General features: G+C 46.0%; 1 protein-coding gene across 2 annotated transcripts in view; it reads left to right on the forward strand.

Annotated features, from left to right (window-relative positions):
• The window catches only part of LOC124231254 (hormonally up-regulated neu tumor-associated kinase-like), a 103233-nt gene that overhangs the window by 56968 nt on the left and 19806 nt on the right, over positions 1-26459 (forward strand). For both annotated transcript variants that reach the window (XM_046647937.1, XM_046647938.1), the window contains exons 4-7: positions 67-202; positions 12712-12839; positions 20482-20617; positions 25400-25562. In XM_046647937.1, the coding sequence (XP_046503893.1) occupies positions 67-202; positions 12712-12839; positions 20482-20617; positions 25400-25562 (563 nt within the window). The remainder of the gene's footprint in view (positions 1-66; positions 203-12711; positions 12840-20481; positions 20618-25399; positions 25563-26459) is intronic.

Consider the following 26459-nt stretch of genomic DNA (forward strand, 5'->3'; position numbering starts at 1 on the left):
CCCCTCTTCTTCTTCATTTCCACAGTTTTCTAATTCGGAGCCGGTTTTGTCCTCCCCTCTTTGCAGACTTCGGTTTGAGCAACTGCGCGGGGATCCTGGGCCACTCCGACCCGTTCAGCACGCAGTGTGGCAGCCCCGCCTACGCCGCGCCTGAACTTCTTGCCAGGAAGAAATATGGCCCCAAAATCGATGTCTGGTCCATGTGAGTTGTTGAGCTTATCCAAGTGAATGCTCCTTCCTGCTGTCTCGCTGTCCCTTTCTTATGAAATAACATTTGAGTAATTGATGAGAATGTATTATGTTATAGGCTTTAAGATGTGTATTCAGTGACTCCGTCCACCTCTGTTCCTTCTGGTCTTTTCCCCACAAACTGCCAGAGAGGGCTTTACCAAAATTCATTTAGGGTCTGGGAGACAAGAAAACAGAGCCCAGCACGCGCAGAACCCATGTGTGGTTTCGTGGATTGTGCACGTCCTTCCGCCGCTTAAAATCCTGCCGTAGCTCTCCATCCGCGTGTGGATAAAGCTCAGCCTGCATGCTCAGCTGTGCTCCTCCCGCACCTTGCTTCTGCCCACCGCTCCTGGCTCTTCGCTTCCTAGCCCACCCTCTGCTCGCAATTCTTCACATAGCGTGGCCTCTGCTTCGTCTTTCCCACACCTGGGGTCTGCACTCGCCCTTTCCTTTGCCTGGAACGCCATTTTCCAGCTCTTCCAATGGCCTTTCCATTCCCACATTCCAGCGTTGACCCCATGTCTCCGTCGCAGAGACCATTTCTGAGTTCCCTGTCGGAAGGGATCCCCATGACTCTGTCTCCTCACCCTTTTAATTTCCTCTCTAGCACTTGTCATGGCCTGTCATTTTCTTGTTTGTTAATCCATTTATTCTCTGTCTCCCCAGTAGGAAAGGATGCTGGATGAGGGTGGGGACCTTATTGGTCTGCTTCACCAGTGCCTAGCACAGTGGGCACCATGAGGGGAAAACTCAATCAATAGTTGAAGGAATGAGTCACGGGTGGCTGCAGGGGCCCTCGTTACTAAATCTAGGTCCCTCCTGGTTCCCCATGGTGAGTGAGGCCCTCATTACCATATGTGAATGGTCCAGGCAGCCCTGTAGAGTCCTGGATTCCTGGGTAGGGACCACATTCCTTGCCATTGGGAAATGGGCTCTAGATGCACAGAGACTGGGCTCCTGATTAAGATACAGAAGCTAGAGATGAGAAGGGCTAAGTGTGTATTGATGCAAAACGTTTCTGGATTTCCCCTACTTTTCTCCATCTTCACTACACTCCCCTTGTCCAGGTTGGAGAAAAGCTGATGTTTGCTGGATGCTTCCTGTACAGCAGGCACTGTGTCATTTAATTGTCGTGGTAACCCAGTGGAACTGTTACCGTCTATTATCTCCACTGTATGGAAGAAGGAACCAATCACCAGAGAAGTTAATAAAGTTTCCCAAAGTCACGGAGCTACTAAGTGGTGGAGGTGGGATTTGAACCAGACAGACTTCCAGGGTCTCAAGATAAAGTACTGATTTTTGAACATGGCTTAGTTGGGGCCCTTGCTTGGCCCTGCCCTCTGCCCCAACCCACCAGCTAACTTTGCACTGTTTGCTGCCCCTTGAACGCAGCTTGCCTTCCCCTGGATTCCTACCTTTGCATGCACAATTCCTTCTGCTGGGAACTCTTTTTCCTGCTTCTGGACCCTTTTTCTTTCCCTCTTATTTGTTGGATGCCACTTCCTCCGGGCAGCCTACCTGTCTCCTGTGGGCTGGCTTTGAGGCCACCAGTGTCTCCTCTAGTGCCTCTCTCTGCTCCCCTGGCTTTCGCCCTGTGGTCATTGCTCACCTGCCAGAACCCCCTGGACTGCAGGCCGAGGGAAAGGGACCCCCTGGCTTGCTCCAAAGATTCCTGAGCACCTGGCACGGAGCCTGGTCTAGAGAGGGAGGATGGAAGGGAGAAAGGCAAGAGAGGAGAGAGAGAGGAAGGAGGGAAGAGAAAGAGGGGAGGAGGGTGGAAGGAAAGGACAGGCACTTCTCCCTGGTGAACAGAAGCTAGAGGGTCGGGGACTACAGTCGGCAGAGGACCGCAACCCAGTGCCAGGGTCTAGAAGTGAGAGAAATTCAGGAAGTTCTGGTTGGAGATTGAGAGGAACCAGAGACCAGAATGAGATTCTGAGGGCTACAGAATTCCCTGAACCTTTCAGAAAGGGCCAGCTCTCCCTGGAACCCAGGCTTGGCCGGTCAGACAGGGAGTGAAACCAGTTAGTCAGGAATCTGCTTCCATTCCTGAGCGGAGGGCTGTGGAGGGCTGTGTGCTCGGAGTTAATTATCGCCTCTGATTCTCAGGACAGCCTAGGGGGTGCATCTCTCCGCCCCCACTTTACCCAGACAGGAGAGAGGCCCAGTGGTTAGCGTAGCCCGGAGGCGCACACAGCTTGTGAGGGGCGGAGCTGTGCTTTGCACTCTCCTGGTTACTTTTCCTACCTCTCAAGAGGAGGTGTGACCAAGGCTGCATGTGTGTGGTCTGCTGCTGACTCCCTGAGGCGGGTCGGGAGCTGCCCAGAGTGGGTGGGGATGGGAGCAGGAGACAGTGGCCAGAGGATGCCTTCTCTTTGAGGTACCCTGGGTGGCTTGGCCAGGGTTGCTAACCACAGACTCTTTACACTGTGCCCACTAGGGCCTCAGACTCCTTCTCAACACAGCCGTCTGGGAAGCCACTACCAATGGATCAGAGTCAGTACATGAGGTGAAATCCGTTCTTGGTCCTTTCCGACACTGAAGAGTTCTCATAAGTGTCTGGCACATAATCTGCCCTCCATAAATATTTATTAATGGGTGAATATGAATGTTTGAGTCACTAATCACCTTCTTTCCTTAACAGTTAGGGAACTCATTTGTGCTAAATGGAAAGCTATGAAAGGGACAATTTGTCCCCAAAAAACAAAAAAAGGCTGTGGAGAATGGGGAGCCAGAGAGACCAGGAGATTCAGGGGTGTCGTGTGACTGTGGTGACAGGGAAGGGGGTGGGAGACGTAGTGGCCAAAGAGAAGGAGAAGTCGGTAGGTTGGAGAGAGGTGACAGTTTACTCCTGAGGTCCTGCTCTCGAGGGTGCTGGATGATATGGTGGTGTCACCGGTTGTCATGGTGATGAGGCTCAGCCTGTGACAGGGGACTTTTCCAGTCATGACTGGCGAAGCAGGCATCTCCTCAAAGTCTAGGACTGTGGGTAGAAAGAAGGAGCCTTGTGGGTTGTCAGAGGTGTGGGAGAGCTCCTGGCCCTTGTAAGTGAAATGGGACCTGTTGTCCCCTCATGCTGAGGGTAGGATAGAACCGATCATTTTGTCTGGGAAATATGAAGGGGACGGAAAAGCACAGGCTGCAAAGGGCAGCACATCTGAGGGTCAGGTTTAAGCTCAGACTTTGCTCCGGCCCTTTCTGCCAAGTCCCTTGACTTGGGAAAGGAATCCACATTTAGTGACCACAAATGCTCCATATCTCAGTTTCAGGGCCCTGTGGTTAAAACGAAGGGTCCTGGTCCATTGCCACAGCTGTGTCCCTCTCCGTTAACGATAAGTCATGGTGGCATCGAAGGAGAGAAGGTGGAGGGGAAGCTGCAGGCAGGATGGAGATGACCTAAGACCAGGGTGCTCGGACGCTCACTTCCCTCTTCCCTGGCCGCTCGCGTGGTTGGGCTGTCTGCGGCAGCTGGACATTTCTTTGCTAACCTCCACTTAATTGCATTTTTTTTTTTTTTCCAAGAAGTGATATGCAGCTGCAGGTCTTCTGAAAAGCTCTAATCAGGCCTCATTCTTAGTCCTGGTGCCATGAAGTATTGTATGAGAAAGACTTTGATAAATGGTAACGCACCATGTAGACCCTGGGCTTCCCATTGATTGTGGCGTTGCTCTGGAGGCCCATGTGGGACCCTGGAGCAAGTCTGTGTTAGCTGACTCTCTGGAACATTCCCTAGGGGATGAGGCCACGCGACCCTCGCCTAATTCACAGGGATGGCATCAATTAGGCCCTTTTTAGAAGCTGTTGATAAAGCTTAAAAAACAAAAGGAAGCTATGGGAGCAGCCTATGGCTTACCAGAGATTGTTCATTCGGCAAATATTTGTGGAGCCAGGCGCTGTGCCGAGTTCTGCGTGCACGATGGTGAGCAGAGCAGTGAGGCGGCTCCCGCTCCTGTAACAATCGTTGTTAACCCCCACATGCCTCCGGCTGAGTGACGAGCAGTGTTCTAAGGGCTTTGCATTTGTCAGCTCATCACATCTGCCTAACAGCCTTTCACGGGAATGCTGTTATCCCACCTTACAGATGGGGAAACTGAGGCACAAAGAGACTTAGGCACTTGCCCAAATAACACAGCTAGTGCATGACAGACTCAGGGTTTGACCTGGGTGGTTTGACTCTAGGGTCTGCCTTTAATTTTCACCCTCTAGGCTTCTGCTGTTTTCCTTCTTCTGGAGGGTTTATGTTCTAGTGGGACAGACAGACAATTTCTTGAAAAACTATAAACTGAGGGTGGTAACTGCTGTGGACAAGTGGGCGGGATGCAGAGGATGAAGATGGGGGTGACCACTTGAGGAGAAGACCTCAAAGCCAAATCCTAAGGGTGAGAAGGCATCAGCTGTGGGAAGACAAAGAAGTCAGGGAGGAAGGCTCCAGGCAGAGGGACAGGATGTGTGAAGGCCGTCGGGTGGGGGGTGTGGGGAGGGGTTTGGATTTTCCCTTAAGGGTAGTGAGAGGCCATTGGAAAATTGTAAGCAGGAGGGTAACAAAATGTTGTGGATTGATTTGTGTTCCCTTCCCAAAGATGTGTTGGAGTCCTAACCCCCAGGACCGCAGAATGTGACCTTATTGGAGATGGGGCCTTTACAGAGGTAATCAAGTTAGAACGAGGTCATAAAATCAAATATGACTGGGGTCTTAGTAAAAGGGGGAAATTTGGACACAGAGAGACATAGGGAGGACGCTGTCTAAGGATGAAGGCAGAGATCAGGGAGATGCTTCTACAAGCCAAGGAATGCCAAGATTGCCAGCAACCACCAGAAGCTCAGAGAGAGACATGGAACAGATTCTCCCTCTCAGCCTCAGAGAGAACCAACCCTGCTGACACCTTCATCTTGGATGTCGAGCCTCCAGAACTGTAAGAGAAGAAATTTCTGTTGTTTAAGCTCTGAAATCTCAGGAAAGGTCAAAAGTAAACTACTGAGTAAAAACTCACCATTCCAGATCCCAAGAGCCATTCTCCATCCCAGTAAGCATGAAATAATTCCCTTATTGAATCAAGTTCAGTAACAGACAGATGAAATAGACTAACTGAATTCTTGGTCATTCCTTACCCAACAGAGTGTAAGCCTCCATGAGCCACCCAACCTCTAGAAGGTCAGATAAGAAAACCAAATTCTCCACCATTGCTGTCACCTATAGGTAATAAATTATTGGCTGCGTGAAACCCAGAAACAAAAGGAAACCACAAAATATGTAGAATTTCGTTCACATGGTGGTGGAAGAGTCCTCTGGAGTGAGAGAGGGCAAGCCCTACGTGCATAAGCATTTTTCAAGATGCCTCTGTGTCACATTTGCTAATGTCTCATTGGGCAAAGCAGGTCACATGGTCAAGTCAAGAGGAGAGAGATCCCACCCCTTGATGGGAGCAGTGGCAAGGAATTTGTGGCCTTTTTTTTTTCTTTTTTTTTTTTTTCAATCTAACACACTTATCTACTGCTGTGGACTCGATTGTGGCCCCCCTCCCCCACCGGCTTCATAGTTTGAAGCCCTGACCTCCAGTGTGATGGTATTTGAAGGCGGGGTCTTTGGGAGATCATGAGGATGGAGCCTCCATGATGGGATTAGTGTCCTTATAAGAAGAGACCACAGAGAGCTTGCTCGCTCTCTGACACAAGAGGACAAAGTGAGAGGGTGACCGTCTGCAAGCGAGGAAGAGAGCCCTCACCAGAGCCTCACCATGCTGGCACCCTGCTCTCAGGCTCCAGTCTCCAGAACTCGGAGCCACCTCATCTATGGTGGCAGCCCAAGCTGATTAAGACAGCTCCTTACCCATTAGTCTTACCTGTAAGCAAATAGACCATGTCAGCAGGCACAGTGCAGAGAAAATACAAGGCTGCATCGTTGGGTCAATGCAAGAAGGCATCAGAGGAGAGTTTAATCTGCTCCTGAGGGATGAGATGGAGTTTTCCAGGTGGAGAAGAGGAGGGGAAACTCTCCAAGCAGAGGGAACAGCATATGCGAAGCCCGGAAAGCGTGAAAAATCTGATTTACTCTGGCTCTTAATCTTGGAGAAAAAGGAACCTTCTTTACGAGATTAATTTTCCATGGCTTTGGGTTGTTGTGTCTGAGATGCTGGTTAGGATTCCGTTTGGTGCCCATGACTTTGCTGGCAGAATTGGAAATGGAAAACCCGAAGAGAATTTAATTTAAAAGGCTGTTTAAAAAGAGAGTGAGAATGGAACCAATTTTCTCCCTGGGTCAGACACTGTTATGACAAAACATCCCTTTTTATTGTTCTGGAACAATGACAGAATGAAGAGTTCACTTCCAAAATCAAAAACAAATTCCCCTCTCAAGAGGTTTTGGACTTTGATGGATAGACAGGGCCTTTGCCCAAGACTTCTGAGAGTGACGTAGGAAGAAAACCAGCTTGTCATTCGAAGAAACTTGGGAAAGAGAGCTCTTCCCCACAAATGGGGCCCCCAGAACCCTCCTCCTCTAGGGAATCAGGAATTAACGATGGAGTTGAAAAGTGGTACACTCCAGCTTGAGTGTTTTCTGTTATTTTCAATTGTCATTATTTTCATACATGGACCATATATGACTATCTTTAAAATCATTCGCTTCTTTCCTTTAATCCAGGTGAATGAAATATCTGTATCTCTATCTCCAATGAACTTTGAGATTTCAGACATAAAAACAAAAATGTTCATTCTGCTACAGTGAACCTTTTTTATTGCTGACTTTTCATCAGAGTGGTGGGGTATATGCTAATTTAGAAAATTTAATGCAGACGTACTTTTTAAAAATCAAGATTAACTTCATTTTCAGAATATTACAATGCTCTTTAAACTTCGGTGAATCTTGAAGGGTAAGGAAAGCGAAAGTTGAGAGTTCTGTCCCCAAAGGATTGAGGGTGCAACATTTTTTCAACCAAAGCTGCTCTTTGCTCCCATGGGGGCACCTGGGATGGGTGAAGCATTTGTGTGAAGACCTGGTGCCTAGTGGAGAGTTGCACAGAAGATACCCAAATCACCATCTCAGTCTCACTGGATCTGTTTTCACATAGTGAGAACGTCTCTGTCCCCAGTGCTGTTGCTTTGGGTAGATAAGTTGGCCAAGGGGAGCCATCTTGTTTCAGCCCTACTATCCCCACGTAGACATAGGCGTTCAGGAGGGAGAGTGGGAGAATTTGTTCCGGCCCTCAGACTCTGTTTTGTAAAAGTACTGCCAGACACCAGCAGCTACTCCTGGAGCTCAAATATGGAAGGCTAGCATTTTCTCTCCGTTCAGACCCTCTCAAAATGAAGGATGGCAGGAGAAGGAGGTGGGAAGAGGAGACCCATGGCTCCTTTTGGGTAGTTGAATGCTTTTGACTTTTAAGAGAGAAGCTTCCTTTAGCCTCTGAGATTTTTCAATTATAAAATCTAAGACTTTTTTTTTTTTTTGGTAGCTAGCATGTGCATTTAGGATGGAAGAGGGGAAGGAAGAAAGGAAAAAGAAAAAAAGTTTAGAATTTTTTTAAATTTTAAAGAAGATAATTTCTTGCAGAACACAGACCATTTAATGGAGCAGTGGTGAAGTTTGAGATTTTCCAAATGGATGGATCAGTTCCCACTCTCCTTTCAAGACCTTAAATTGGAAGTTGTATTGAAAGTTGATACTGAAAAATGGAAGGATATTGCTTTTAGGCAGAGAGTTATTTTTTGTTTTTCTGAGGCGGTTTCTTTCTGGAAGAATCACACAGAAGCAAGGTGTGTCAGCTGCAAGTTCTGTCACCTGCTCTCTGGTATAAACTGAGCAGTTTTTGAGGATCCCGCCCACCAGCCCTTGAGAACAAGTCATCAGACCTCCACCTGCCAGCAAAGCTCTGTCAGTGGCTTTGTCCCTTGTGTCTTGTTAGTTGCTGGCCGCCTTCTCCAGGGAGGTGCAACTCTCTGTGTTTCCTCTCTTGGGGGGCAGATGATACCCCAGCTTTTCCTTCAGGGAATATTTTTGTTATTGGACTAAATATCAGGACCACCATTTGGCTCCTGACATAATCCCGAAGATTCCACATTTATATTTCATGGGTCCCCACCTCCTTTTCTTCCAGCTGTCCTTCAGTGTCAACTTTTCTTTCTCTTTTGACGCCAGAGTATTCCACATGGGCCAGTATCTTTGGGTTTTCTTCCACCCAGCGATAACTGACCCTTATTTCTTTCTGCTTGGAAAAACCCAAATCTTGTTTACTTGTTGCCTTTCTTCGTCCCAGTCTCTCATTACCCGCTTTCTTTAAAACTCTCTGTGATTCTTGAGGGCCCCATGACCGCCATGGAGAAGCTAGAAAGCCCCTGGCCATCTTTCAAAAGACACATCAGGAAATTCTGAACATGTTTTGAAACTCCTACTAATTCTATGGGATTACAGAGGTTTATAAACTGCATTCCACATTTTTCCCTTGGTATTCTCACAGACTTCTGAAATGTCAAAGGGACTGGATTTCTATTTATCCCAATATTAAACATGTATGAAAACGGAGGGCGCAGAATTAAGATGCTCATTCTGGTTTCTCTTAGAAAATCTCCTAGGACTGTATGACTCTTAATGTAGATTTCCATTGCTATTTGGCAGTGGGATACAAATATAATCGTAGCTTTTTATCTGTTTTTAAAGTTTTGTGAAGCAACAATAGGTCGTATTTATCAGGCACTGAATTTTTGCCACACACAGCATTCAGCCCTTTCTCTGGTTTGGTTCATTTGACCTACATACCGACTGAGAGCTGGGTACCATTATCCACATTTTGTACATGAGAGACCCTGGAGGAGAGAGCTGTCCTCTTTAAGGATTTGTCCCTGTTTTTGTGGATGATCAACTTCCGCAAGAGAAATTCTGGAGCCAGTTAGGTAAAATAATCAGTTATTATAAAAACCACTTGTTTGATCCTGGTCCGACTATTCTGTGCTGGTTCACCAGCAAAATCTTTAAGACACACTTCTCTTACTTTTATCTGTGGTCCCAGCCAGATAGTGGAGAGAGGCAATGACTGGAAGAGATTCTTCTCATCTTTTGAAGCCAGTTGGTGACAAGGAGCCGAGCGGTTTGATGTCCCAAGGACTCCTTGAAGAGAGAAACTTTCACAAAAGTTTTAGAATTGCTCTACTGACCCGGTATTCCGTTCTCCCAACTCCTTCAGTTGGATCTCCTCCTGTTACCAAAACATCCTACCTTCTATAGCATTCTGCACTACTTTTATGCACCCTACCTGTGACAGGAACCTCTATGTCCCCTAAAGATAAAGGGAAATCTTAAAGGTCAGAGCAATTTGAGTATTGTACACTCTTCTTGTAGAGGAAGAACATTCTTGGTACCCCTGGTGTTCACTTAAGTTATTTTTATTTAAATTTACTTAATGTGCATGAATGTAAAATTACACTCCTTTTATTTATGGCTCTGTACAAATCAAAAAACGAAACTCATTTACGAGTTAAATATAACCAAGACTAAAAGAACCCCCCAAAATTCAAATTGGAAACGTTAATTACATGCCACGGCTACTGTTTTGTGAGAACTGAATTTCCGTGCACAGTCTGAGTGTCATACTCCGTGTCGGGCGCCGGCTCTTGGAGCTGGTCAGGCCCGTCTTGGGATCACTCAACTCTCCCACCATCTTTCATTCATCCAGTGGCTTTCAAACAGGACTGTGCATCCGAAGCACTGGGAGGGCTTGTGAAAACGCAGATTTTGGGGCCCCATCCCCAGAGTGTCTTGATTCACTAGGTCTGGGTGGGGCCTGAGAATGTGCATTCCCAGCAAGTTCTCAGGTGATATGATGATGCGGGTGTGAGGACCACACTCTGGGAACCACCACACTATTCAGATCAAGAGACTTTCTTTTCCACAGATATAAGCACAGAAACGTCATTGACAAATTGAGTTCCCCTCTGCTCCTTTCTCATTAGCCTGTGACAATTAAAGTGACATATTTTGGCCAAAGTTGTGTGCCGGTGAACACAAATGCAAAGCAGGCACTGAAATGGAGTGTGTACGATGGAGGGTGTGCCTGGTTTTATGGTAGGCGTCCAATGCCCCTGGTTAGGCTTTGTAAAATGTTTTAGTGTAACATCAAAAGAAAATCCAAAGTGGAACCACTGAACCCCTGAGAATGTGTCCATGTCCCTCACTTCCAGAAACACTGCGTGGGTGGGTGGGGTATTATAAAACACTTACCTGCGGAAACAATAATATTGTATAAGTACCAGGCTCCTCAGCTTTAGGTGTAAATGTTAGAACCGAGATTAAGGCACATGGGTGAGCAGGGACAGAATCAACCAGTCTTGTCCCACAGCCAATGGGTAGGAGTCGTAGACTTCATCTTGGTATCCAGAAGGCCCTCCTCATGCATAGAGTTGCCCTGAATGGAAGGAGCTGCCGTAGGGAGGTTGGAAACAGCTAGCCTTCGAGGGGTCTCCAACGACAGCTTGGTGGATGTTCCAGGGGACTTCCATCCATAAAAGCCATGTGTCCAAGACCCCTTTGAATGCAAAAATTCTATGATTTGGGGGCCTTCTTATCAATCTCCAAAAATCCTCCAAAGCGAAGATGTTTAGCTCTACCATATCCAAAAGGCAGCCTTGCATCGTAGGTCCTCAACCATGTTACCACCCCTAACACTTCTTCCCTCCACCCTCAGACTGGCTCTCCTCTCCCGCTCCTCAATTCTGTCACTGTTACCACTGTTCGTCCAGCTTTCCAAGTTCAACACTTGGCACATCCCCTTCCAATGTCTCTATTGCTTCGCTCCCTTTCTCTTTCTATCGCACACCATCACTCCCACTCAGTGATGCTTTAATAGCCACGTGTGGATTTACTGCCGCAGTCTCTGCTCCCCATTCTGAGCCCCTTTAATCCACTTAATACCAGACGACTACCCCCCCAAATTGTTTGGCATAGACTTTTATTCACGAAACATCTCTTCTCATCCTGGGCACTTCGTTCCACTAAACACACGCAGGGAAAAGCTGCTCTAAATGGCCCCGCGTGTGCCTGATTCATTCTTGTCTCCATTTCTTGGTCTACGCAGTTTAGCTTCCCCATCCTCACATCCAGCCACAGACAGATAAGCTCACACACATATACCCACCCTGAGGGGCCTCCCATCTTCCAGTACTTGTTAAGTCCTCTTTCTCCGTTAATTGAACTCCTCTGTGGTTAAAAGCAGAACAGTCCAGCATTTTCTTACCCTCTCTGCTCTCATCACCACTCGAAAGGATTGTACTCATTTGTTTGTTTACTTGTTGATTGTCTGTCTCCCTCTCCCCTCAAATTCAAGATGGCGGGTCCTTGTCTGGTTCACCTCAACCAGCACCTACACCACTGCCTGGGGCAGAGAGCCAGCCAGCAAGTATTTGTGGAAAGAAAGTTTATATCTGTCTCCCTACCTCGACTGTGAGTTACAGAGCAGGAACCAGGTCTTGGCATAAGTCTGCAATTTGAGAATGATTTCTGCCTTGAGCCCGTGGGCGCCATACCTGTCTTGATCTGGAGCGCTGTAATTCAGAGGTGTCTTAGTGGAATTGGGCCCCGAGGGTCTTAATTTCAATCAGTCTCCTTGGATTTGTTTTGACTGGAAATCCTATTGCCTGTTTTTAAAACTTATTCCCTCAGGCGCTTTTGAGCACTTGAGACTTCTTGGCAGGCAGGCGTTTCATCCCCATCAGGAAATCTCATCAAAATGATATTAGGTTTGCACATCAGGAAAATAAAAATCCTCTGAGAAGATGTTGCTCTTCTGGGATTGGCTTTGGATATAAGCAGTTAAGCCCATTCAGAAGGTATTTTGACCGCATCTGAGATATTGGGCCAGGGCTGGGTGGCAGAATTTCACAATAAATAATGATGGGAAAAATAAGAGTGGGAAGGAGACCCTCTCCCCTCCAAGGAATTTCTCTAGTTAGAGGCCGAGCAGAATTCAAGAGAAGAGCAAGACACCAGTTTTGGGTGTGAGACTTTCTTTTCAAAGGGCTGAGCGGTCACCAGGCATGCTGGTTAGACTGTGACCTGCCCTCCCATGCAGGGTCTTGCCTGTATCTTTTGGTCTGGCCTCCTCCAGCCTCCACCTTGTAAACCGTACTTGGAAAATCCCATAATGGCAGGACCACTTTTATTCGAGGTTCTTAACAGCCCCCCACCGCAAGTATTTTTCACATAATTTGGGTTGGACTTCCTTCCAGAAAGAAGGTACAAGGTTTTCCATCTTTAGGAGGTAGTTCTTGAAGCTCTTGAACTCCTCTTATCTCCAAGTTTTCACAAGTGTGTTTTCACCCACGTCTTTCACTCTTGCTCAGTGTGGTGCTGAGGGTTCTAGAGAGATGACTGTGAAGAAGGCCTCGTGAGGTCAGCAAGAAGGTGACAGGACTGGAGATTCGCCAAGCCCGTGCCCTCTTTGTCTTGCCCTCCCAAGGGGCCTTGTCCTCATGCTTCCGTGTCTCTCTTTTCAGAGGTGTGAACATGTACGCCATGTTGACTGGGACCCTGCCTTTCACAGTGGAGCCTTTTAGCCTGAGGGCTTTGTACCAGAAGATGGTGGACAAGGAAATGAACCCTCTCCCCACCCAGCTCTCTACAGGTAATGCTCCTGCCACTGCGGATTCAGGGTTTCAGGGCTTCCACTCTAAGCAGTTTGGATCCAGCTGGGAAGCAGTATTTGTTTTTGTAGCAATGGTGTTAGGGCTACCCCATGATTGTAGGTCTCTCCCTAGGATTAAAGCTAAGTCTTGAGGTGGTTGGGTTTCTCGTCTCTAAGCAGCCACTCCCTTCATCTCACTTCAGTCCTTTCCTTTTCTGCTATAATTCTGAACCCTTAACTTCCTCCTTCTACACAGAACACACATATCAAAAGGATCTTATAGTCTCCATCAGAAAAATAATTGCAGGCTTGATTGTTTAAAAACTCACCATAGTATATTGTTGACTCTGAAAAGGGCGTTTATAATCACATTTCTATTGTGTCTTCCTTAGTCAATTCACTGTAAAGAAATATTAGTTTCAATGCAAGTTCGGTCTGTGATTTGTTTTGCAATTTGAGTTTCTGAGCCTCTTCAAAAGCTTTTAAATAGATGTAGGTTCAGTTACTTGATGAGACTGAATCCGCAGGTGTGTTTGGAAGGCGCTCTCAAACTTCAGCTGGTTCACATTTCAGTAAACAGCTCGTATTAAGGTTTGGTTTCAGACCCAGTAAACTAGTACAATTCGTTCTTTTGTTGGGTTCACAGTTCACTTCAAGTTCCTGGCCTCGACAATCATTTAATTGGCTCGTTAGATTAAACTCAACTTCACTGAGATAAGGCCTGTGACCCCCCCCCCCCAAAAGTGATTATTTCGTTTCAACTGATGAAACGTGGTTAAAATGTAGCATTTTTATTTTACTACTATTATGTATTTTTCTCTTGAGTTTATAAAGCATCCGTGAAGCTGACCCTGAATTTCTGCTTGCCGAATGGACTCCAGGCTAAAAGGCATTCTTGGATGTCATTATCTAACTCAGTCCTTACTTTCACTTTTGCTAAGGAGGATTGAATCCCTGTAGGCTGAAAGCAAGGAAGCATTGTGTACTAGGAAAGATAAGTTACAGCGCTCTCATTATAAAGGAGATATTTCTGCACTGAAAGCCGTAACGCTTGGAGTTAGAAAATGTACAAAATGTTGAACAAATTGTTATATTTAGGTTTTAGAGCTTTCAGAAATTTTGAAAGTGCTGCAGAGCACTATGAGGAGTGCTTATTCATTCATTCATTCATTCCATATTTCATAGGTTTTCACTTATTCCATGAATATGTATTGTGTAGCAGCTATGTGCTAGGAATGTTCTAGGCGCCAAGAAGACAGAAGATGAAACAGACATAGTCTCTACCCATACAGAGCTTACATATCAGCAGGGGAGGCAAAAAATAAACAGATAAATAAACATGTCTGATGTTTGGTAGTGTTAGTGCTCTAAAGAAAAGAAAATAAATCAGGATAAGGGGATAGAGAGTAAAGATGTTTTTTTTTTAACAAATAACATTTTTAAAAAACCTTTTTATTGTGGCGTAATTGTAGATTTACGCGGTTATAAGAAAACATACAGAAAGAACCGTCTACCCTTCACCCAGTTTCCCCCATTGGTCATATCTTGCATGACTGTAGTATAATATCGCCCCCAGGAAACTGACATTGATAAAATCCATTGACTTTATTCAGATTTACATGCATTTGTGTGTGTTGGTGTGTTTTTAGTTTTATGAAATTTTATCGTAGGTGCAGACTCATGTGACAACTCCCACAGTCAAGATCCAGAACAGTTCTGTGACAGGATCTCTTGTGCTGTCCCTCTATAACCAGAGCCGTCTCCTTGCCTGCCACCTCCCTAACCCCTGGCAACCATAACCTGTTCTCCATCTTTATAATTTTGTCATTTCAAAAATGACAAATGACCAAAAAATATATATATATATGTATGTAAATAGCTTTTTTCACTTAGCATAATTCCATTGAGATCCATCCACATTGTTGCATGTATCTATTCTTTGTTCCTTTTTATTGCTGAGTAGTATTCCATAGTATAGATATACCACAGTTTGTTTAACCATTTGCAGTGGAAGGACACTGGCTTGTTTCCAGCTTTGGGCTATTATGAATAAAGCTGCTATTAATATTCTTGTACAGGTTTTTGTGTGCACATGTTTTCATTTCTCTGGGATGAATGCCTATGAGTGAAATTGTGGGGCCATATAGTAAGCACATATTTAATTTTGTAAGGAACTGCCACATTCTTGTTCAGAGTGGCTGTACCATTCGGCATCCCGACTAGCCATGTGGGAGTGATCCAGTTTCTCTGCATCCTTGCTGGCATTTGCTGCTGTCACGGTTTTCTGTTTTAGCCATTCCTATGGGAGTCTAATGATATCTCATTGTGGTAACAAATAAGATTTGATGTTTAAAAACAAATGCAATCTTTCAAGGTAAGTCTCTTTAAGGGTTATATAGTCATGAATATTGCCATCTTTCAGAGAGATTCTGAAGTTTCCTTTACAGTTCAGAGTCTGTTTTGCCTTCAACAGCCATAACAAAGGACGCTAGGAGGATGTTTGTACCCCCCATGCCTGGAAAAGGCAGACACTTCGAATCCCAGTGAGATCCTGAGGAGCTGGAGAACTGCTTCTCATTGTATCAGTCAGGATAGGCCAGGTTATGCTGCAATAACAAATAGCCCCCAGATCTCAGCGGCTTAAGATAACAGATTTATTTCTCATTTAAACCACATATCTATCAAGAGTTGGATTGGGGTCCAGCCCCGTGGCTGAGTGGTTAAGTTCATGTGCTCTGCTTCAGCGGCCCAGGGTTTTGCTGGTTCGGATCCTGGGTGCGGACATGGCACCACCCATCAGGCCATGCTGAGGCAGCGTCCCACATAGCACAACCAGAAGGACCTACAACTAGAATATACAACTGTGTACTGGGGGCTTTGGGGAGAAGAAGAAGAAGAAAAGATTGGCAACAATTCTTAGCTCAGGTACCAATCTTTAAAAAAAAAAAAAAAGAGTTGGATCAAGGGTCGAAGGGTTCTGCCCATCCTAGTAGTCAGGGTCCCAGACTGTTGGAGCAGCCACTGTTTCAAGCATGTTTGGTCCATGCAGAGGGAAAGAGATGTCTAGAAGATCTCTCATCAGCAGCTAAATGTCCCACCAACATTCCACTCATAACTCCCAACGTTCTAAAACATGTCATATGGCTTCCCCCGACTCAAGGGAGTGGGGAAGTGCAGTCCTGCTGTATGTCTGGAAGGCAGAAGGCCAGAAATAGCTGTTGAACAGTATTAGCATGAGCCGCAGGCTGTGGGAGGACGAGCAGGCAGTTCAGCCCGCCGTCGTCACGGTCAGGCAGCAGGGCAAGGGCCGGCCGATTGAAAACATAAGGAAATCAGTCTCTTTACTTCTAAACCGTACCTTGTTTTTATCCCCAATACTATTACCCACTTAGTCGGCTGGGATCTCAATGTTTTGTGATTGTGAAAATTAAATTTACCCTTAAAGAAGTAAAAGTTGCACGCCTGAAGATGGTAAAAAAAAGTCCAAAGGAAATTCCAGAGGAGAAATATTAGAAATGTTCCAAGTGATTTCAGCATCACTGGGGTTGGGTCCAACCTCGCATAGCTCCTGCTCTGGACAGACAGCTTTGACTTTGGCCTTAAGTTGTGTGTGGGCTTGTTAAACATCTTCACATTCCAAAACTTTGTTGTCTTGACTTGTCAAGCATGACCAAGCGTGAATTGCATTTCTATATCTGGTCTTACATTAAGGAATCTGGACTGCTTCCCCCGGACATTTTTTTTTCTATTGGGATATATAAATATTTCTCTCAACTAGGGCTTTAACCCATTGTGCTAGGTGTCAAGGATAGTGTTTGCACATAATAGATGCTCGGTGAATCTAGGTTGCTGACTCTCGTGTTAAAGTGGGTGGCCTGGGAAGGCAGCTCACAGATTCATTCGACTACCCAGGGTTGGAATTAGCCTGATGCAATAGGGTCCAGAGTGGAGGACTTTCGGTTTGGGGATCAGCTGCTCCCCTTCTGACAGCCCCGTTTCTCCAACCCTTTGCACCGCGCCCAGTTTATCCCTTCTCGCTTCCGGCCCATATTCATTTATGACACCATATGATATCATGTTGTTTACATCCACAAATACTAGCTTACCAATAACAAGAGTAGCTGCCATAATTGTCGAAGGGCCGTGTATGCGTGCTTTTCATATTCTCTCTTGTTCTCATAATAGCCCTGCAAGGAAGTACTATTATTCCCAATTTATCAGGGAGGAAACTGAATCTCAGTGAAATTAAATAGCTTCTCTGTTTTTGAATTTATGTCTGCCTGACCCCCAAACCTGGATTTTTCTACTATACTGTGCTACTTATCTCTCTTTCCTTATTTTATTTACTATAAGATGCCCCTCTGCCTAGATTTGGGGGTATTATCTCTTGTCCTTATGGTTTGAGTAATATCAAACTTGAAATGTCCAAATTGAAAATGTGTCAGTTTTACTGTCTCACTCACACATCTTTATTAATTTGATGACTCTGTCGCTCATATTCGTAACGACATCTCCATGTCTATTGTGTAGTAGTATGCTTTTTTTTTCTTAGATTAAGTTGGAAGAATTTTTGCCAAATTTGAGTTAAAACAGTGCATTATTACCCCTGGCGAGTCCACTGTGCATGCTTTCGAAGAATCGCTCCTCGTCTCTCCCGTGTAGTTTGAAAACTTAAGCTCTTGGGACCTTTCCAGTTCTCGCTTCTAGACAATTTGTCTTTCTGCTTGTTGGCGCTCGTACATCACAGAGTCGTGAATGCCTTCCGTGGCTTACACGTTTTTCAGACAGCTTATCTTTTCATCACGACACCTCAGTGATGGCACTTATACTGCATTCCAAACAGTCACTTCAGATCAAGAGGCTTTTGTACCATGAAGTTGCCAAAGTGAAGCTGAAGGTGAGGTGTTAGCATCTTCGAGGGTTGAGCCAACGCTAATTAAGATTTCAGAGGAGGCTCGACTGTCAAATAATTGTTGCTGCTTTCACCTGGGACATGATGGGGGAGGAGCCTCGGGTGGGGATGGGATTCTACTTGCATCCACTGGGCTACACTCATGGAAAAAGTCCGATGGTCTGTCCATGCCCTGCGACCCTTTCCCTAGACTCACACAAGTCAGTCTAGACTTTGGAAAGCTAATGCCTCATGGAGGAAAGTAGGTTTTGCTCTGGAGGAGTGGGTACCACGTGTGATGGGGAGCACAGAGAGGGAGCTTCCTATGTGAGTCACCCCTACCCTCCAGCCCGAATGAGAGCCCATGTGCTAGCTCAGAAGATGGATTGCGACACATAGCCCTGCCCGCTGCAGCTTTCTAGGACAGTGGAGAATATTTTAATCCCTTTTGCTCGTGAGTCATAGAGATTTTCAAGACCCTAACACATACTTCAAAGAGCTCTAAGGATGTTTTCAAAGCCCTTTTTGGATAGTAACGCCAAGCTTGTGATGTCCAAAGAAAGAAAATTCGTCAGTAGAGATTCAAACTAAAATTACTTGTGCTCATCAGCAAGTTGTGAAGATGCAGAGCGCTTGGTTCTGAAAATAGAACAAAAATGCACATCCAGTCTGTTCTTAGCTCTTCTGGCTAATCAGACTCTGAAAAAGCCTGGTGCAGCCTGGGTTGTTGTTCAGGGCTTTTGAGGGTAAGCAACAGAGATGTCTCAGAAACATCGTTAACTCACAGCCTCTCCATTTCAATTCATTAAGCCCGCATCTTTTTCCTTTGACCAGTAGAGCTTCCTAATTAAGCATCCAATGACTCTTGCAGTGTAGGGGAGCTGAGAGACGGGACACAGAGGTTCCAAAAAGAGGAACCTCTGTTTTTGGAGATCTGTTTCCTTTTGAGACCATTGAAGAACATTTTAGGAAAGGTCTGCTTAGAGACCCAGCGATAAAACTTAGAGTATTAAGTGTACCTACCTCATGACTGCTCTGGCGTCTACCCGTGTATTTTTACCCACTACATTCTTAAAGAGAAATGACCCTCTGGTGACCTTAGCAACTGTAGGAAAATAACACCTTAAGGAGTTACCGAGTTATCTGGCGGCACAACCTAGCAAAAGTTGTTTCTTTTGGGTTGATTCTGGCATCACGATTATGCTGTCTTTTGATGGCCTCGTTTCTATCCTGCAGAAAATAGGTTGACAGACAACACTCATCCTTCTGTAAAGGACAGCATTAAAATGACAAGTAAAGCCTGTGGGAAAGTGAGGATTTTGATGACTCTTCCTCCAAAGGTTAGATTATGTTAGAAACTGAAAAATAGTTTTGGAGAGAAGGCTAGAAAAGTTTGAGGACCAAGCAAATTAAGATTCTTTTCTGAGATCTAATACTTGTTATATTGGTAATTGGATATCATGTACAAAGTTACATAAAATAGTATTTTTTATATTGCAAAGAAAATATGGCAATGCTCCATAAAATAAGGACTATAGAATAAGACAATGTCACGGTCCCACAACTCAAGCACGACAGACCATCTTCATTTTGAAGCCATCCCTGGCATTCTTTGTCCATATGTGGACATGCATATTCTCATGCTGAACAATTTTGAGGCCTGTGGCCTTTGTGTGCATTATAACATATTTTTCCACGTTGTGTAGTTGTTTCCATTGTTATAATCTTAAAGGATGCGTATGTTCTATCCCTAGTGTCTGGATGGACACCAGGTGCTCTGTAAATGTTTGTTTAATGAAAGGAGACCCAGGGCATCTGAAAAGTCATTTTTGCCTGGTATAGAAGAGAAAGGGATTGTAGGAATTTTGTAGTTTGTCAATCGCTTCTCATGTCCTTTCCTTACCCACCATGCTCAGCGCAACTGCTGTGTGGTGGCAGCGAACTTCAGTATGCTGAAAAATAAGGACAAACTTTATTGATGTCCATTCTGCCCAAGCAGCCCCTTCAGTTTGAGGGACAGCACAAAAGGAGAGGGCCCATCAGGTAGACATGGGTTTACTGTCTCGCGCTTGCCAGAACTTTGTACACGAACAAGGATTTGAAAACTTGAGTCATTGTTACAGAGTTTACTTAACCCTTTAACAAAAACTGGCTCTCTGGCATTGTGTTGGCCTTGTTGGCTCAGCTAAGTGGGCATGGGCTCTGGCTGGCATGAGGACTGCATCATCAGTTCAGGGTCTGGGGAATAAGTGGGTGGCCATGGAGAATGGCTTTAAAAGAAGGGAGCAGAAAGAAAGCAGGACCTCCCTGATGCCTTGAGACTGTGGTGTCACGTGGTGAAGGCCAAGTTAGAGGGTCTAATTTAGAATGCCTGTACCCTCTGGTTCCTTTGTGAGTGCTCAAAATCCTACCTTGAGATCAAGTTTTTTCTCTTTCCTTTGTTTCATCCCTTCAAGCCTATAAATACAACATCTCTTTGGTTCACCTTTAGAGGTGGACCACAAGAAGAGACTACAGGTTGTATTGGGAAGTGCAGGGCGTCGGGAGACCCGAACTGGTCTTGCTTTACCATGTACCAGTTGCATCCCTTGGACAGACATCTTAAACACTTTGACTTGTGGCCCAGAGATCCAGAAAACAGATCCGCCCAGCAGTGGCTCGGGAGGGGTGGTGGGTCATCTGCCTCAAGTCCCAGTGGTGTCTTCATTCAGCCTGTAACATGCCTGTGTTATTTGCCAAATGTCTTCACAGGAGCCATCAACTTCCTGCGCTCTCTCCTGGAACCAGATCCCGTGAAGAGGCCCAATATTCAGCAAGCACTGGCGAATCGCTGGCTTAATGAGAATTACACAGGCAAAGTGCCGTGTAATGTCACCTACCCCAACAGGTAATCAAGTGCACACAGAAGGCCCCTTCTTCGGGCCAGATGGGGCCTGTCTTACAAGCCCTGAATAGCTCCGGACGGGAGGCTGTACATGATTCCAGCAAAAGCTGCGTCTTCTCTTGGCTGCCCTTCCACCCTCTGCAGCCACACATCCATGGACAAGCCCACATCAGTGCACGAGAGGCAGTGTAGAGAGGGCCATCCCATGTGATTGTGGAGAGTGTGCCCTGCAGGGGTGCCCAGTGGAGGGTGCGTGGAGGCTGCAATCCAGGCCACATTCCCCTTGTCAAACCTCCTCCGGAGGACCTGCATCTTCCCAGAGTGGCGCCTTTTTCTAATTCACACAAAGGCACCATTTAGACTAGCTATGGCCTGAGTATGTGTGTGTGTGTCTATGTGTGTGAGTGTTTAAGTGCGTTGTGTCTGTGAGTGTATCTCTTTGTATTTGAGTGTGTGTGTTTGAGATCCACCCATGAGCTCTCCTGCCAGCATCAGGCAGAATCCGGTGGAATGGCCTCTCTCCCCTTTCAAACCACCCCTCGGGCTCCTCCTCTGCCACTTCTTTGCTCTGATGTTTATTTCAGCCCTAAGTCCTCGGCCTTAGAAAGTTGGGGGCAGGAAGAAAAGGCAATGGAAGGAGTCATTTGCTTCAGGCCGCATTTCCCGTGGACTTCCTGTGAAGGCTTCACCTCAGCAGTTTCCATGAGGAGGAGTCTTTTTATTTATTTTTTATGAGGAAGATTAGCCCTGAGCTAACATCCACCACCAATCCTCCTCTCTTCCTCTTTTTGCTGAGGAAGATTGGCCCTAAGTGAACATTTGTGCTCATCTTCCTCTACTTTATATGTGGGATGCCACCACAGCATGGCTTGACAAGTGGTGCGTAGGTCCACACTTGGGATCCGAACCGGTGAACCTGGGCTGCCGAAGCAGAGTGCGCGAACTTAACCACTACACCACTGGGCCGGCCTCAGGAGGAGGAATCTTTAAGGAAGGCTTACAAGCAGGAATCCACAGCATGGAAACACTGAGGGATACCTTGTGATGGCCCCCACGTCTCCATGCTGGGGCACTGGCTACAGATTGGAAAACATTACCTTGAACTTTTTTCCTACTCATTTGACATTTTGTTAACTGACTCGAGTGGGGGAATGAGGGCCCTCATTTTGGTTACTTTAAAGCAGACATGGAGACCACATGAGTCAGACCCCTTCCAGGGCTGGGACCCACCTCGACTCCTTCTTCCTTCAGACCTAGAGTGGCCTGCACACTTGACCACTCTCAGATGAGGACAAGGGAACCCCCGATGAAGAGGGACAGACGGGGAACTGGAGGGAAAGAGGTATCCTCCATAATCATATTTTCAAAATGCCTAGGAAGGTCTGGAAACTTCCACCAAGTCTTATGAAAGCTGCAGTGCGGAGTTCTTCAAAGGAGGTGGGCAGGTAGGGCTCTGTCTTGGAGAGAAATTTCTAGAAGATCTTAAGGGGGTGTGGGTGGACCTTCCTGGAGTCTGCATCCATGCCCCTGGGCCAAATTTACACCTGCTATGGCCATAGATGAGGTGGTTTCACTCAGTTGCCTTCTAGAATTCTCGCATTTGATTCATGGGAGGTAATTTACACAAAGTCTGGATGACTGAGGTTACCAAGGGAACCTGGAAATAGACTCTGGTTTCCCACAGCGGCTCGATTTGGGTCCGTATCTGAAATAGACACCAGAAATATTACCCCACCGTGAGATGGAAAGCAAAGCTGAGGGGCCAGACCTCATTACCAGGGCTCACTATGGATAGCAGCACACAGGTATGCTCTCTGTAAAGGAGGGGCATTGGTGGCAGCCAAATGAGTCATTAAGCTAATGTAATCACTGTCTAAATGAGCGTAATCAAGCCACTCAACGTGGCAGCTGTTGAAGAAAGTGGAGCTGGTATTAGATACGGTGTCCCTGCTCCTTGCTGGCTGCATCTTCATTCACTCATTTTATACTAGAGGCAAATCCACATTCCATTTTTAAGCCATGAAACCAGAAATCTAAACTGTTGGGAGAGGCCCATGTTATTTACAGTCTTTATTTTGAAAAATGTTTAAAGCAAAAAAGATGTGCTTTTGATCATTATTTTTCTGGTTTCTGTCAGCACAGCGATAAATGGAGTAAGAACGTGTGACCAGAGAAAGGGATGCTTTCTTTATAAAGTATATTTTATGGCTTCCCATCATACCTAGCCCCATTTAGTTATTTTAGGTGTTGTCAGTGTTTTCCTTTGGGAAAGAAAGAGAATAAAGGTCTGTGTTTTATATCACTCCGCTGTAAAGCCTCCTCTGAAGTCACTTGGGCCTCCAAGTTGATCTCCAAAAGGCAAGAGGAAAATGTCTCTAAAAGTAAACTTTGTATAATAAATGTTCACGCTTGTCCATCAACATGTTTGCTGTGTATCAGGCTGGCCTCCCTGTTCTGGGAGCAGACATCTTGACAAGAGCAGACCGTGGCTGCTTCCTCCCTCTCCTTGCGTGGGCCTGGACAGTCTCGCCGCTGCTTCAGTTAGCTCTGGAGACGGAGGGAGGGCAAGGAGGTCATTGATAACACAGGACAGAATTAGACCGAAGTGGTATACAAGCAGTTTTAATGAGAATTTATTCAGTTAGAATTATACCTAGTGCTCTGGAACATTTCACCATTGTCTGTATCATCCAAACGTGGAGAGATAATACAAATTCAATCACTGATATCGTAGAGCACCAAATATATACACTGCTTATTGGACAAATGTTTAAAATATTACTCTCAGTCAACAGTCAGTGGACAGTGTGTATTTTGGCAGAGGTCTCCTGTTTTTGAAGACAACGGATATGAAGGGCAAAGATGGGGTGTCTGCTCTGCTCACTTCCCTCCTCTCACCTCCACTTCCCAGCCCACCCCCTCCTTCCCTATGGCACCCCACACCCAAGCACTCGTCCTTCCAGAGCCTGCTCCTAGTAGAAACCGGGCTGTCTGCATGTGGCTGTGCGTTGATTGGCATGGGGCAGAGTCACACAGCCATGATCTGATTGGCCAGGGGCCAGGCTATTAATGTGGTCTGATTGGCCAAGATCAGAGCACAGCAGTGGTCTGATTGGCCAGGGGTGGGGTCAAGTGGCTGTGGTCTGATTGGCCAGGGACAGGGCCGCTCCCACACAGACATTACCAGGTAGTTTCAAACAATCCAGCCTTCTGTGTTGTGTTTTGGCAAACTTCAAGTAATTGTATTCTTTTTTTTAACAAACATTATTATGTTTTGGCATTAGTCATTCCAACCCCCTGCCATTTGTTATTTAGAATTTGTGATTTTTGTGGTCAACCGGAGTGAGGGAGGTGGATTTCCTGGTTCCTTGCTCGCATTTTCTTTGGACTGCACTTACTCAACTCCAGGGGAGGGAGAGCTGAGGTAGGTTACAGGACGGGTGGTGCAAGGTGGTCAGCAGACCCAGGTGGGCCCTTGTCGCCCCTCTCACCTGGCCTGTGAACTTGGCAGGTCAGTTTCCTCTTATGGACCATTATGGGGTTGTACTGTGCAGTTTCTTGGGGTGCTTTGGTTCTGAGGTCCCATCAAAAATGTCTTTGGACCCTTTGGGGGGGTCTACAGAGTTCTCCAGCCAGATGTGTTTGCACTCTGCTCCCAGAGTGCCCTATTGGTATCTTCTTGAGGGACTAGAATGTCTATCTAATGACACACCCCTGCTGCCAACGCACATCCTCCTTATACCCGTCAGCCCGCGTTCTTGTTCTCCATGGCTATTGGTCCTGTCTGTTTATTTGAGAGACGCTGAGTGTGGAGGTTTAGCTTCTAGATTCTAAGCCGGGCTGCCCCAGTTTCAATTCTGGGGCTGCTACTTCCCACCTTGTGACCGTGGACAAGTTGCTTCACTGCTGGGGGCCTCAGTTTCTTCATCTGTAAAATGGGGATAATAGCAGTGCCTGCCATAAAACTGTCACGAGGGCTAAATGAATTTATCTTCTCTTCTCCCCACTGGAACGTAAACTGCATGAGATGAGAATTTGTTGCCTGAAAGAGTGAGTGGATAAATGAATGCCTGGCATTTCTTTGGTACTTCATCTCAAGGAGTTCATCTTCCTAATACTTCTGCAAAGAAGCTTTAACCTGTCCTCTGAGAGCACCTCACTTTACAGTTGAACCCCAAATTCCCTATTTGTGAACTTGTGAGCTCACACCGTTCCTTTAAACACGGCCTGGGTTGGCTCCTGAATACCTTCCTTTCCCATCCCAGCTTACACCCAACTTTTAAGCATGGGCTGCGCTCACATCCAACAAATATATTTTAAGGAAAGAATGTCAAATTGTAAGAAAATTGGGGATAATTGCGAAAATTCGAATATGGTCTAAATGTTTGACAACATTAAAAGACTATTGAAATTTTGTTGGGTAAGTTGATTGTGATTCTGTAGGGGATAGATGTCCTTGCTTTTTAAAGATGGTCATAGAGGTGTTTAGGAATGAAATGCCATGATGTCTGTGATTTAAAATGCTTTAGCAAAAAGAAAAAAAATAGATGAAGCAAGTATGGCGAAGAGTTAACAGTTGCTTCTCCCAGATGTTGGGCACACAGAGGGGAATTATACTGTTCCCTTGTCTTTTCTGTGTCTATGAAATTTTTCATAATAATGAATGAGTGAATGAATGAACCTGATTGCCTTGTGCTACCATGTTTGTGGGCATCACTAACGAGGCCCCAGAGCCTTTCTGTGAAGGTGGAGACGTGACCAGTTCTCTGTCCCTCTGCCGCCCAGGATTTCCCTGGAAGACCTGAGCCCCAGCGTGGTGCTGCACATGACCGAGAAGCTGGGCTACAAGAACAGCGACGTGATCAACACCGTGCTCTCCAACCGGGCCTGCCACATCCTCGCCATCTACTTCCTCTTAAACAAGAAACTCGAGCGCTATTTGTCAGGGGTGAGTGGGGCCCTCGTGGCCATTTTCTCTCCTTTCTGTGGACAAGGGAGCTCTTATGCCCCAGTGGTTTCCCAGCTGCTGACACTTGATCTAAGCTGTTAATTTAAACTAGGGTGGGATAAAAAAAAGTAGCAAAACCTGCTTCTCAGGTAGCTAGTGCTTTTTATCTGAGGTGTTTTTCAAATATTCTCCCACAGAGTTAAGCCCTGGGTAGCACTGTGAGAGGTTCCCACCTCTTTCCCTTCAGCTTCTCTGTTGCCTTTTTCATTCTGCTGTCTCTCAGCTCTTGGGGTTCCCACGTTAGAGGCATTGGGGTCTTCTGTGGTCCTAAAAGTTGGAGAGCAGGCTCTCTCAGGCATTCATCTCTGAAGCATGGCATATGAGAAAGCCACTATTATATTTACTTCTCCAGAAAATAAGACTGAAATTGATCTTCACTAGCTTGACCCCGGCCCCTTTTCTCAATCTGGGAGTCAGAGAGTCCAGGTGTCCTGGGCTGCGTGTGAGGCACAGCATGGAGTCTGGTAGCCTGGGGTGGACAGTGGTACCCTCATGCCTTGGTCACCTTCATCCTTTTGCCACAGGTAGTTCATCTGGGCCTGGGTAAGGGAATTTACATGCTCCAGTTTCTAGTTTGGACTAAATCATTTCTCTCCAAATGGACAACGGCTTAAAAAGAATTCTGTGAAGAAAACTGGATCAAAGGTGGTCTCAATGCTGTCTGCCACTCCTGTTTCTCCTGCTCAGAATGTGGGGGCTGACCATCTAACAGGAAGTCAACCAGAGAAACTCAGAATTGTCAGGAAGCCCATCTGAAATTTGATTTTGTATCCACTGTCACGAAGGATGACCTCCACCCTGTCTATATGGCGGCTGAAGATCTGATTGTGTGGGTCA

This window comes from Equus quagga, chromosome 21 (assembly GCF_021613505.1).
Source record: "Equus quagga isolate Etosha38 chromosome 21, UCLA_HA_Equagga_1.0, whole genome shotgun sequence".
NCBI classification, from domain to species: domain Eukaryota; kingdom Metazoa; phylum Chordata; class Mammalia; order Perissodactyla; family Equidae; genus Equus; species Equus quagga.